The 14087-nt window shown below is 46.5% G+C and overlaps 1 protein-coding gene across 2 annotated transcripts in view; it reads left to right on the forward strand.

The window, feature by feature from the left end:
* The first annotated feature begins 1248 nt into the window (after nt 1-1248).
* The window catches only part of TRABD (TraB domain containing), a 34549-nt gene continuing 21710 nt past the window's right edge, over nt 1249-14087 (forward strand). Inside the window, exons 1-2 of one of the 2 annotated variants that reach the window (XM_055808446.1) lie at nt 1249-1372; nt 12747-12809. In XM_055808446.1, coding sequence (XP_055664421.1) covers nt 12786-12809 — 24 coding nt within the window. In that variant the 5' untranslated portion in view covers nt 1249-1372; nt 12747-12785. Of the gene's footprint in view, nt 1377-12746; nt 12810-14087 lie in introns of both variants that reach the window. The other variant, XM_055808448.1, reaches the window with a different exon arrangement.

Raw genomic sequence — 14087 nt, forward strand, 5'->3', positions numbered from 1 at the left:
AGATTCCCAACTGTCTCAACATGCCTGTACTTGATTTCTACATACCACGTACTTCCAAAGCTCAGCCCAATCCTAAACTAATCCTGGCCATGGCATAAAATGTTTAAGAAAAGATCAGAAAATGTACCCTCAAGTCAGTTCTAATGAAACTGTATTTATATAATAAATGTGCTCAGACTAAACAGATGTTTTAGCCTTACTATTGCTGAACCTATCGGAAACAGAACAGAGAAGCAGGAAAAGGGACAGAGATGGTTTCAGAAAATAATCGGTAGCTATAATTGATTCTTGACACATTTTCTTGAAACAAAGTTTTCTTGACCAATAAAATACTTGTATGTGTCAGCTGAGTAATCTAAAGCATCATTGAATGCCGCTTCTGCTTGAGCAGGTTGTACGGATTTTTCAGGTTTCGTAGGTAAAACATTAACTATTCTCCAGTAGAAGAGGAAATGTCCACGGAAAGAGAGAAAGCAAATGCCGGAACAGCAGCGGTGAGCAGCAGGGCTGCACAGAGAGCAAGTACGTTCACAAGCGGGTTTGGAGATGGCGGAGCTTGATCTCCCTGCGTCTTCCATCTCCGCTAGACCCACGACCCACACCCCGTGCAGTCCCAGGCCCGAGGGTGCTCTCCTGCCCCCGATGCCTCTACACAGGCCCACCGCGCCTGCGGCGGCCAGCACCCAAAGCAGCCGCCCGGGCCGCCCTTGGGAGGTCGGTACCAAACCGTCCCCCCGGCGCCGAGCTCGGCGGGCCCGGGTCGGGTGCGAGAGGCTCCACAGCGCGGCTACAGCTGCCCTGGCAGCCGCCGCCTCAAAGCGGCCGCAGTTCAGTTCCCCGCCCGAAGGCCGCCTGCTCCCCAGGGCGGCTGAAGGAACTCGGGCACCCGCTGCCGGCGCCGCCGCACGCTCCCCGCTCCGCCGAGCCTTTCCCCGCGCCGGGGATCCCGCAGAGACGCCAGTACCCCCGGGCGGCCCCTTCACCGGCACAGACCCAAGCGGCCTCTACGAGCCGGCACACAAACCGGGCCGCAGAGCCGCCGGCCCGGGACGCGGCGCGGCCAGGAGGCGGGCGAGCGCCCGCGGCTGCCGGGCCCTGCGGCCCGTGCGCCCGCCCGTGCCCCTGGGAGCTGTAGTCCGCTGCCGCCCGCTGCCGCCCGCCGCCCCTCGCCGCCGCGGGGCCCGGAAGCAGCGGCGGACTACAAGGCCCAGGCTGCCCAGCGGCGCCGGGCCCGCCTCCCTTTATGAATGACTAATGCAGCATGTTGTCCGGCTGGCGTGCCCCTGGCGCCGGAGCTCCGCGGCGCCGCTGACGCCTCCTCCCGCAGCGTCCCGGCCAGCGGCGGGACCCGCCGACCCCGCCGCCGAGCACGGCAAGTGAGCGAGGCGAGGGCGGGGGGCGGCCGCGGTGCCCCGCTTCCCGCCGGGCCGGGGGGCGGCGGCGGGGCCATGTTGGGGCCGAGCCCCGGGGCGGGCGTGTGTGAGGGGGAGCAGCGGCGGCGGGGGGGGGGGGGGGGGGGGGTTATGGGGTTGGGGTGTTGTCGCATTTCTCCCCGAGCCCGGGGCCCCGCGGGAGGGGGAGGCGGCTGTGAGCGGCGGGGCCGCCTGCCCTCGCCGCCCGTCCCCTCACGTACGCCCGGCCCGGCCCTGCCCTTCCCGGTGGCCGGCGCGGAGGCGCCGTCGGGCAGCGCCCCGTGCGGGCGGGCAGGCGGCCGCTCGCGCCGCCGGGAGCGGTCCCCGGGCCTCGCGCCCGCGGCGGGCGGGACCCCAGCGCTGCCGGCGGCGCCTCGGCGGGCGCGGGGAAGGGCGGCCGGGGCCGGCTCGGTGCTGCCCCGCCGGTGACCCTGCGGGCTGAGGGGGCCCTCTCCGGGCGGGGGCGGCTTCCCGCCGGGCGGGACCGCCGCTCCTGAGCCGCGCAGCGGGGAGGCTCGTGTAAATCCCCGCTGAGGGGGAGGCTGGGAGACCGCTGCCCGCCCCCTCCCCGCCGGAGCCCTGCGAGGAGGCCCGGGGCAAGCGGGCACGGAAGCGGGGGAAACGCTTTTTTGGGGGGCCGTGTTTAAGGTCGCGGACCCGTGAGTGGATTCCCCAGCGGCCGCACCTTTCCGCTCGCCTCGTTGTGGCCGTGCCCTGGTGCGGGGCTGCGCGGGGGTGGCAGCGCGCCGCCGGCCGTGTGCGCCCGCGGGGGCTCCCGTGGTGAGGGCGTGGGGTCGGTGGTGGGCTTGGTTGTGAGGGTGAGCTGGAGAAGAGAAAAGCGAAGACCTGCAGGTTTTGTCTTCTTTCTTTTTCTGGTCTCTCTGAACAGTTGTGACTTTTTCAGACTGTCCATATTAGGCATCACACGCAGTAAACTGAAATAAGGATTTTGAATTCACCTCTAAAAATAGTTCCCATTAACCAAGCTCTCGAAAATAACTCGTGACCCAGGTGTAGCCTGAGCTTTTCTCTTGAGGAAAATACACGTACTGATGATCCTGTGCTCGGGTATCCATACAACAAAGGTGTTTATTTTTTGCTGGCTTTCAGAAGAAAGTGTTTTTGTTTGCTAAAACTTTGCAGAAAGTTGCAACAGCAACAGAGTGGTTGCTGCTGAGTTGTAAAAGCAAGGAGATGTGCTTTAGATGCTGCCTTGCATGTGTGGTGGTGTCAGTAGTAGTCCCAAAAAATACCAAAGGTGCCTGGAATGGCTTCACTTCTCCATTTTGTAGAGATGTGTATCAGCGCACCTACTGTTCAGCTCGTTAATGCACATATTCCTTCTTGGAAGGGTAACAGAGTAAAGCAAAAAAAAAATAATTTAAAAATACCAACCCAAAACAACAAGCCACAAAACCAAACAGATTTCAGGTGTTTTTCTGCCGTAGCAGGGAGTAGACCTTAGAGTAGGGGAAAAACACATGTATCTTTAATTATCCTAAGCTATATGAGTTTATTAATTGAAAATACTGGGTTATGGCTGTGGTATTGGTTTGTGCCCTGCTGTTTGTGGCTTTCAGTAGACTTTCAAGTTTCAGTGACTTTGAGTTGCTGATTATAAATTTGTCAGCTGTCGCAGTGTCTGGCACTCTTTGTTTTCTTAGCTGTAGACTCAGATATTCTTCAATTCAGTGTTAGGAGAGTTACATTTATTTTTCAGTGCATTCTTTCTTCCATATGGTGAATATGATGCAACATTGCTGCTGCCAGCACCACAGCTGTGAATAAACCAGTGGTATTGGCATCTTATTTGTGGAAGAGTCATGTGATTTTTTTTTTTTTTTTTTTTTTTTAAATAGTACTTCCCAGAAAGCATCTTCTTTTTCCTATTTGCTACTTGGGAAAAGTGAAGAAAGAGATTTGGGGTGGTCTTAGAAAATGAAAAAATGAGAGCAGGCCAGAGATAAGTGTGCTCCAGATTTAATGGGAGTGGTGTGTAGCTACAGCTGTCTGAAATAATATCGCAGCATGTGCTTTGCCAGCCAGTGCCAGTAGGTAGGAAGGATTCTGCAGCTCTCCTTGTCCTGTGAGGGACAGTCCATGCTGGTTAGCTGCACCAGTTGTCTCTCATAAGACAATTTAGTACAAGATCTCACCAATATGTTCTGTCAGTCATGGTTCTTGTTAGATGGGTTTTTGCAAATAGGTTTCCCATGTGAATAATCCCTGAGGTCACACCTTCGGTTATGAAGGTTTTTGTAAAGGGCCACTCAAATGTGAAATGCTAATACTAAACACAGCTAATACTGTGCTTCTGTATTTGAACTTTTAAACTCTGTGAGTGGGACTGAGTTTTTCCTGCCTGCGAAGTGACTCGGGGGCATATAACTTCAATAATAACTGCAGTTTATAGATTTGTATGAAAACATGCATGCACTTGGTGACAAGCTGTCTTCCTTTCCACTTCTTTTTCTCCTTCTGTCTCCTTCCTTTCCCCCTCTCATGTCTAGTTGACATGCTGTGCAGTTTGATTGAAATCACTGAGGAATGCAGGGACTTAGCATGTCCACATACAAGAGTTTAAGTGTCCTGATGACACCACATATCAGGCTGCAGAAGAGACTACACTGGCGCTCCAGGAGTTCATATTTTCCAGTGGTTAAGCCCTGCAGGCTGTCTGCAAAATAACCTTGTCTGTACGGACAGTGCAAAGTCACGCACATGTGTAGAGGTGCGTCTGTGCAGGAAGGGTGTGCATGCTTGTGAGAGGGAGCAAGAGCACAGCAACATGAATGCTGATGAAGTTGAAAACTCTAGTTACCTGTTCGGTACATCTGGAGATCCTGATCTTGCCTTGGTAGGATGTGTTATCCTATCAAGTGTTGTGCAACTGGGAGCCGTTTTTCAAAAGGACGGGTAAGGCAGCTAGTTACAGGGTAACCAATGAAGAAGGCCTGTGTGTGAGGAACCAGGATCAGGAGTTGCTGAGGGCTTTTCTCATTTCTTTGGAGGGTAGCGGATAGCAATGGAAACAGAGATAATCTTTTGAGGGAAGATCTGGTTTTAACTACTGAGCTGCTCAGGTGCTTTACACGTTAGATGAGTGGTGCAGCAGCTGGATGGAGTTGCAGGCAAGTTGACTTTCCTGGTTAGTGTGAATGTGTCTGTAGACTGAACAGTTAGTGCTAAATAGGGTTCCTGTGTCTGCAGCCCTCCAGGCTGGAATTAGCTTGCTTTCCTGCAGCTTTGTCTCTCAGGTCTGTCTCGAAACCTGACCCTCTTTCTTCAGTTCCCTGCTACAGTAGAGCTGTGTGTCTTTGCTTGTGGCCAGCACATAGGCCCGTGTCATGTAACAAATGTTTTCAGCTTTTTGATCAGGTAATGATTCAGATCGTTATAGGTAATGATCATCATAGGTAATGAAGTAGATCATCTTGCTCCCAGCTACTGTTTGGAGTCTAGGATGGAAGGGGCAGGCAGAAGAGCACTGATAAATAATGTGTTTGGCAGTTGGGCAAAATTATCTTGTCCTGCAAAGTCCCAATTCTATCATTGTAAGGACTGCATCTGAAAGTGTTCATAATGAGTGAAGGTGAGTGTTTGCCAGTACTCGACACCCAGCTTCTGCGTATCTCAGCAGACAGCCATTGACATATGAAATAAACGTGGGGTTTAAGAAGAGTTCTGCCACAGTTTTGTGGACCACAGTCAGGTATCTTCCAAGCCACTAGTTAGTTGTCCATGACAAAACTTCTGTACGCATCTCATTTGCTGGCTGCTTGTAGGTTATGAACAGAGAGTGGAGAATGTGCTTCTGGTAGAACTCCATAGACACTTTGCATGCAGCAGCTATGCTCTTTTACTGTTACTCTGCTTTGCAGAAGGGTTCCCCAGAATCAGAACTATGACTTGGTTCATAGTTTTGAATGGCCTGGAGGGAGATGTGTGGAGTGGATATCTCACCCCAGTCTGCTGATTGCAGGAGAGTCTAATAAAATTATTTCAGTTCCTAATCACCACTAAATTCCCGTGACTCTTGTTAGAATAAAATAGGAAGATGACTTGGACAGGTGTGTAGGTTGTAAACCAGCATGAGTTTCTGAGTGGCTGGCCAGACATGGGGCCCATGTCTCTTTGGTCTTTCTGCCCCGTGTTCTAAATTTAGCAACCACTTCACAGTCTCAAAACAGTAGGGATTTGACCAATTGTAAAACAGTAGGGATTTGACCGATCCTTTGTTTTCAGTTGTGCTCTGCATTAGCATCCTGATTCACCTGTACTTACTCATTTCATCTAGTAGCCCTAGTCAGTGTAATAGCAATGATTTCTAAAAGCACAAAACATGTATAAGAATACCCTTTTTTCTTTCACTGATAAACATATTTGCAGTGCATCAGTGTCCCAGGCCAGATATTCTAGTGTTCCAACACTTCCCTTTCAAATAGAGTTAATTTAGTTGCCTGTGACTTTTAGCTTTCAAAGTATGCAAATGGATGTTGGCTCCAATGTGAAGGTACCTGTATTTAGGCTGCATATATCAGCACAGTTTGTATTGCAGGAACACCTCGTTGATGCTCAGAGCGTAAAAATGTGTTTTGAAATTTATGAACTTCTGAGTCATGAGAAACCAGAGCCATGATCTACAACCATCTGTGATCACAGAACCAGTTACTCAGTTAAGTTTCAAAGGCGTGGGTTGTGTCAAAGAGATACATGCAATACGTACAGTAGGCCACCTTGGTGATGGTTTTGAAATACATTCCAATTTCTGAATTTTGCATTAATTGGCAGTCAGGTTTCAGCTGTTGCATCCTTCTGAGTATGAACTGTCTATAAACAGAGAAGAGACACTATTTGGAGCTGATGATTGTTTGTGAATGTTTATAAGATTCCTGTGCATAAGTGTGGAAGAAGCCTGGTCAATGTTAAATACTCTGCTTCCTTTGCAGAGGACGGTGCTGAGACATACTTGAATATCCATTGGTTTGGTTTTGCCTTGTTAGTAGGTTAAACATTAGGCATGGAAGATACTTTGTTAAGTATTCCAGATAGTGAGTAACGAGTGCAGTGGTCAGTGGGAGAAAAGATGTGTCTGTATTTTCTGAAGTATTGATGTGCCTCTTCTGCTTACATAAAATAAGTGGTCCTGTTAATTGGTAGCAGCATTCAAATGACATGAGCTTATGTAGCGCATAAGATGAATCTGAAGCGCACAGGCTGTACCAGCTAAACCAAATATCCATTGCTGGTGAAACTGCAGGTTTAGAGGATAAAAGGAACACAGCACACTTAGTGCATGTAGATGTAAGTAAACTTTTATTGCTGCATCTCCTGCTGGAGAGGATGGAGGCTGTGTTATAGCTAGGGATACTGGTATTAGAGAGCTGGGTCAGGAGGCTGTTGATGAAATAGTCACTTGCATGTGCCTTGGCTTACACCCAAGTGCAGGTCAGTTCTGGCTCAGTTACAGCATTACCTTTGTGAGGTGTGCTGTATTCTCACTGGAGAACGCTCACTTGATTGTTTGACAGCTTGCTCTTGAATCAAATCTAGTCCTTAGCCTACCTCTTCTCTTTCCCACAGTGACTCTAGGGTAACAAGGATGATGTTGGCATGTGACTGAGGAAGTGCTGTCTTGGGGAGATACAGGGAGATCTTCTGAAGGGCCAGCGATTAAAAACAAAAGGAAGATTCACATTGCAGAACTGAAATGCTTTGAAAGGTCCAGCAGCCTCCAAACTACTTTGTTTAGATACCAAACAACAGGTTCATACACCTTAGTTCCTTATTTGTAAAAAGGGAAGTACATACAATCCCATCTCGGAGGTTTAGTACTCCAAGTACTGAGAGATGATACCTTCTGCAATGGTAGTGAGTATTGTAACTGTTGAAAGCAGTAATACATGCATTTTGATTTTTGGGGGGGTGGGGGGGTGTCAAACATAAGAATCATACACTTTCCATTTCAATAAAAGGTGAAAGAAGTTGTGGTAGTTTTGGTGGCTCCTGATTTCCTACTAGTTATTCTGATGTGCATGCTGCAGCGTGTAGAAAATACAGAGCAATTATAAGGCTATAGAGAACTTTTTTTTTCCTCTTGCGATGTCAGTGTGTTGAGGAAAGCAAATGCTGCTTCTGAGTTTCTGTATAGCTCAGACAGAAGAAAACAACAAAAGTATTTTTAAAGAGTAGCTGACTAGGTTGTTTTGTAGGTAGGAGCAATGAGAGTTTTTAAAAAAGCTTTTTTATTGATTCAGTTAAATCACTGTCTGAAGGAAGCAAATTTAGATAAGACAATAAAGGAAGAAATTCAGCCTTACCATAGGAGGACATCTTAATGAACTGCCCATCCATCCATCCTCTGAGTTGTGGTTGAATTTACTCACTAACCTACCTAGTTGAGATAAAATGAGAAAGAGCATTTGTTCTTTAATGGTAGCTCATGTTTTAGTGCCTGTAACTTGCCTTATTAGAACACCTGACCTGTGATGTGAGTGTACCTCTTGTTGCCTTGAGACTGTGAGCTAAGGGAGTTTCAGATGCCTCGGTATGCAGCTAGGACCGAAACACTTTGGTCAGCTAAGATTACCCAGTATGCTAAACGAGCCAGTAGTTCACAAGCAGATTTCACACAAAGAGGAAGCTCTGCTGAAGCTGTTGCACATCGGGAAAGCTGGAGGACTGATGCCAAAAGCACAGCAGGGAGGTCTTTCTCACTCTGCTTTTGTCAGCCACTGTGCAGGATAAGTATTGCTAAGATCATGTGCTTACCTGTGTGTTCCTTTCTGAACTTGTGTTGCGGGGAAGAGAATAATCCCCAGAGTGTAGGTGAAAAGTATTGCCCCTGTTTCACTGCTGTTGTCAGTGTGGATGGCTGTCCGGCTGGTGCTGTCAGGACAAGATGACCTTGAAAGGAAATAAGTGCCTATCAGCGAGATGAGTAATGGCTTAATTTTCAGCTTCCAGTTCATTGGGTGGTCTCAAAAATTGCTGTTTGGTTGCCTACCTATCTTAAGAGTTGGGGAAAGGGCTTCACTTGTTCACGTGTGTACACATGAACAATTTTTAATCACCCAGTGAATGGCAGGCCCCCTAGGACTAGCAAAGATGAAAGAAGCGCAAGAATTGCACTTGCTGGGGAAAAAAGGTGATTGAATTGGGGCTTCAGTCATCAAGGAGTCCTTTCAAGAAAATTCCAGGGGAAAACCCCAGTCTTGGTGGGTCATACGGAGCCAGATCAGACCTCCTCCTCGTTTCTTCTGGCTCCCAGAAATTTCTTGGTGGCACTCCTAGCAGGAAGAATGAATGCCAGATTAAGACAGTCTCCTGGCAGATAAGAGAACAGAAATACTTTATAGTCTCTCATCTTCTCATCTAGAAGCTGTATCCCCCAGTTTGTCTGAAAGAAATGCACTGTCATATCTGAGACTTTCATTATGTGATTTATCTCATGAGGGCCTCTTAACAGGCCTTTGAAGTAGCTGGGAGAGGGATTTGATTGGTTTCACATGTTTGTGCCAGATCCCATGGTAAGTAGAACTTGAGGTTATGAGATGTTGTGGTGTACGTATTATGGAACACAGTAATTGTCTGAACAGCTTCTTTTGCCTGTGGCTTTACAACTTGGGGTTTAATTTCCTTCTGTTCCCTGTCAGGTTCTGCCAACATCCTCTTTCACACACACCACCCCCTGTAATCTTCAGTAGTCTTTTTTTTTTTTTTTTTTTTTCCTGGAGGAGCAGTGCTGTGCTTTGCACCTCTGGATGACTGTGAGACTCACCTCCCTGCCAGGTTTGTTTAAAATTCATTATGGGTTAGCAAGCACAGGCAAATAAGCTCTGCCTTGTTACCTTGTCTCACTTCTTTAGGAAGTTTACCTTTATTTAAAAAAAAAACAAAAAAACCCAACAACAACAACAAAAACAACAACCAACAACCCAAACCCATAAGACTGAAAAATCAAGCTCTAAGAAATCTGCAAATGCTTGGATTTAAGTTGCCCAGGTGCTTGCCAGGATTTGTTCTGAATTAGCACCTCTTCTGGCTGTTGGATGCAGTGGGAGGAAATGCGTACAGATTCATGTGCTTCAGTTCCTTGTCTGTGTAACAGCAAGGTATGCTCAGTCCTCTCTCAGAGGATTCAGGATTAGTGTTACAAGTATTATGGGATGTGGATGTCTGCTGTGAATACACTGATGTACAGGGACGGCAACTTTTCCATGTGGATGAGCTAGGTCAGGCCTTGAGTCCAAGGTATTTGACTAGTTCTCAGAATATGTATACTTTCTCCACTGTTGTCGATGAGGATGCTGAGTAGCCAGTCTTGTCTGTACTCTGGTGTTGACGTGCTTTGTGCCTATTGTTACTCACACTAAGCAAGGACTTGAACACATGGATTTTCATGGCAGTTGTTTGTTGACAACCAGTTTAAGAACATTCTTAATATTGATTGAACAATTAGAATTCCCAGTCGTGTTCTAAGTTAAAAATAAAATCCAGGTCTTCTGCATGGAACATTTCACCTTCAGTGGATCTGGAGCAGATCTCAGCATCTGAGAACAAGATCTCCTAGAAGAGAAAGCACTGGCAGACTTGCCTATTAATGTGCTGCGCAGTCTCTCATCTGACCATTGTGGTATTGTGCTGTGGGTTCCCTGAAGAGGCTGGAACCCCGCTACGGTGAATCTGTGAACCACACTGAGCAAACAGCTTTACTTTCTCCAAAGGTGTAGAGGTCAGATAAAAAGCAGTGCTAGTTTATGTGAATAAACATTTCTCTCCAATGTCAGACACAACATTTGCCCCGTAGTGAGAATGGGATGAGGTTTTCTAAAATGTCATTTGGTGGAAAAATCACTCTGTGCTTCTGAAGAAGTCTATAACTGAAACTTGCAGTTTACTATTTTTAAGAGCACTCCCATAGATAAAGAGACATGTTTTCAAACCCTGGCAGGCTTAACCAAGCTTAGAACTTTAGTTTGCATTTAGGGCAAGATGATTCACTGGCAGAAAAACACTAGTATTTTGCACATGAACCAGTTGAGAGCCAAGCCCAGAGCTGAGCATCAGAGTATTGGTGCACGCCTGACTGATGCTGGAGTTGGACAAATATTTTCTCAGAGGGCAGTGTTGGTTTCAGCATCTCCACTTTATATAGTCTCTTCAGTTTTGCCACCACAGTTGTTCCTGCAGCTGTTTGGTCATCTGAGCTTAAAATGCCTTGGTAGGGTGGGGAGAAAAAAGGTTGTTTTTTAACCTGAATCTGCTCTCTAGTCTGGTTTATTGCACAAGTCAACAAATAGTTAAACCAGTCTCTCAGAGACACAGGACTGGATAAAAACAGGCGCTGGGTTCACTTAAGCCCACGAGGCCACCAGATAGCTCTGGCCAGGCTGTCTGGGATGAGGTGTCAGTGGGCTGCTCTGTCCCCACGGAGGTTGCAGGTCTTGGGGCTGTGCTTCTGCTGTGCTTATTTGCAGCTGTCCACACCACGTGTAAATTGAGGAAACAGTGAAGCAGAAAAGAGAAGTTCGGTTCGCCTGCTCTTTCAGTTTACCCTGACATCCAAGTTTCTTTGACTTCTTGGAAGGAGGGAAGGCATGGTCCTGGTTTTAAATGTATATTATGCATTGTAGCAAAAACAACGGAGTACTTACGTTGCCTGTGCAGACTTCTTGCATGTTTTTGAATAAACAGTTTGTTACTGAACCTCTTGGACTGTTCGAAGTGTGTAATTTCTGTTTTAACGAGGTATTTGCCTCGCAGCTCAGGAGCTGTGTCCGTAGCTGGTGCCTGCTCGAGGCATGGGGCTCCTGGGCTTTGTGGGATTTTTGCTCCAAGGAGCACAGAGAAGCCGGGCTCTCGGCCACTCTGCATTTTGCTTGCCCAGCCTGCAGTTGTGATCTCTGGTTCTCTGGCCAACCACTAGCAGTGGACAACGCGAAGGCATGAATTGCTGAAATCCTGCTGTATCTGTGCAGAGGGAGGTATGCCAACTGTCTGAATTACACTTGCATGCTTCACGCTGCTCAGGCAAATGCTTTTTATAGAAACATATTTTAAGCAAAGCTAGAAAGCAGAACAACTAACTTGAAAACAAAGAAACCAGGATGCAGAGTGCTAATCAGACTCGAGGAGATTGTTGCATTTGGGGAAGTGGAGGAGGGGAGCCTTTTTTTCATGACATTCATGTGCTGGAATATGCTGTCACCTAGGCACCAGCCAGCTTGCTTTCCTTCAGCCTCACCTGGGTGGAGGGCAGGAGCTGAACCTGTCCCTCTGTTCTTCAGAGCAAGGCTGCGAACTTGTACGAATACATTTGTCAGGACTGCTCTCCAGCCTAATAAAATACAACAGTGTTCACACGTACTGTGAAACAGGTCAGTGGGAGGCAACCTAAAATGCCATGGTGAAGGAGCAGCGCTTTCAAGTGCTTCAGTTTTAGTGGGATAGCAGTAAGAATAAGCAGAATGTGCACAAGTCACGTGTTCGGTGTCTTGTGCAAGCCTCTTAGCATCAAACTCAAGTCATAGCATGCTGTCAGCTTCAGGGAGGAGTTTTGGACTTGGAAAATACGGATGGAAGAAGGAATCTTACAACTAGACAGGAAACCATTCCCAGGGTTTTTCACACAGGCATGATCTTACTGATGTTCTGACCCTGACATATTTGAAAACATACGTGCATGATAACATGGTGCAGATCAGATAATAATGTGTGTGGTGCTCTAGTTGGATATTAAGACCACAGCTGCTTTCCTGTTCTTTGTAGCAGTGAAGTCCTGGAAATACAGATAATCTCTAAAATTCACCTAAAAATTGTCTTGATGTAGTTTGTTCGGACAAAACAGAACTACTGATCTAGTTGAGCAAGAATTTTGCTATTGCTGAAACCATTTTGACAGTGATCCTGTATCAGTTACTTACAAGTGATCTAGAGGAAAAAGGCATTTTGCAGAATCTAAGACAGCAAAAGAGAAAAAAAATTTCTGAGTTCCTGTGAAGTCCACCCTTGTTTACCAAGATATTCTCAGTGTGTGCAAAAACAGGACTATGCTCTGTACTTAGAGCCAAGCAAAGAACCGGATTAAAACAGGGTAGTTCTACCCTACTGATGTGGGTGGTGGGGGTTGTTTGGTTTGGTTTGTTCTTTTTTTTAACAGAAGCAGAGTTGAAAAGGTGGCAATTGTGCATCTTTAGTTTGCCACTTTTATTCAGTTTTTATTAGAGATTGTAGAGACACGTGATTTCTGCTCGCCTCCCCCAGCTCCTGAACGAATATCCTGGGTTATGCCGTTAATTTTTAATTCTCTTCCATTCCTTTTACTTCTTGCAGTTCTTGTGTGGTTGGTGAAAATAAGCCTACACTGCAGGGATGCAAGAGGAGCAACAGCCTGAGGTAGGGCTTGGATCTGAAGTTTGTTTCTCAGTAGAATTGCAGGGAAGGTCAAGACTGAATCAGCCATGTACTTCCACTCCTCCTCAGGGAAGATCTACTGAGTCGGAGGGTTGAGACTACCAGTGTGGGACCCCTTTTAAAACTTGGGGTGGGCGGGCTGAATGCTTTTTTTTTTTTTTTTTTTTTTGGCCACATTTAGGTTCTTCTTTTCAGGGTCCTTTCCCTCCAATTACAAAAGCTAAAAAAGGTCTTTTGTGTTAACCTACTTGCCAGTGAGGAATTATAGAAAATAATCTAACCTATGAAAAACCTTGAGGAGGAAAAACTGTTTTGTGAGTAAATGACACAAATTGATTGTATACAAATGATCTCACAGTACACAGGTTTCCTTGCCAAATTAAGCTGAGGTGCATTTTTCTGCATTTGCTGTTCCTTTTCTTCTCCTTTCATATCCATGTATCTCAAAACCTTTTTCTGGTGTAGTAAGTGAAGAAGCTCAGGAGATTTTTTTTCATCTGAGATAGAAGAATGTAGGTTTGTGTGTCCTGTTAGTTAATTTGAGGCGGGGGCGGGGTGCAGAAGAGGAATGGCAGATACTTAATGCGGTGCTTAGTGCTTTTCCCACTGCAATGTTGTAATGTTACGATGACAAAGCCAGCATAAGTGACAGGATTAATTCCATATGTTACAGATGGATACATTTTTCCAAAATATTTTTGTGACTGGAGTTATGTATGCAAGCAGTAGAGTCAAGCCATATGTTGTGATCAAAAGCTGCGCTGGTGCTAAATTAGATTTGTGAATGTAATTGCAATTTGCGGTGTAATTGCAGTTTGCAGTTGTCAATGAACAGACTTTTGCTTTATAGTGAAAGGATGATATGTTGCTGTGAATGTTTTAAACTGCACTGTAAAGCTGGTGTACTTTTTGGTCTTACTCCCATGAAATGTATTCCAAATTTTGCCTTACTTTCAGTGGGGCCAAGGTAAGACACCCAGGATTTATTACCTGAAAATTGCAGCTTGGAACGCAAGAAAAAATTAATTAATCTTGAAATCTCTTAACGATTAGATGGGCTTTGTACAGTCCTGTTTTAAATCTTACCAGGTAAAGTACAAAGTAAACCAGTCATTCCAGCTAAAAAGCTGACATCCTTCAGGAGAGCTCGGCTGTCTGCTCTGCTTGCTGACTCACTAATACTTTTGTTTGGATTTATAAAAATTTAGTTTGAAGGTACTTGAATGTAGTACCTACATTCAGAATGTACTTGAATTACAG

The sequence above is a fragment of the Falco peregrinus genome, chromosome 6 (genome assembly GCF_023634155.1).
Source record: "Falco peregrinus isolate bFalPer1 chromosome 6, bFalPer1.pri, whole genome shotgun sequence".
Taxonomy (NCBI): Eukaryota; Metazoa; Chordata; class Aves; order Falconiformes; family Falconidae; genus Falco; species Falco peregrinus.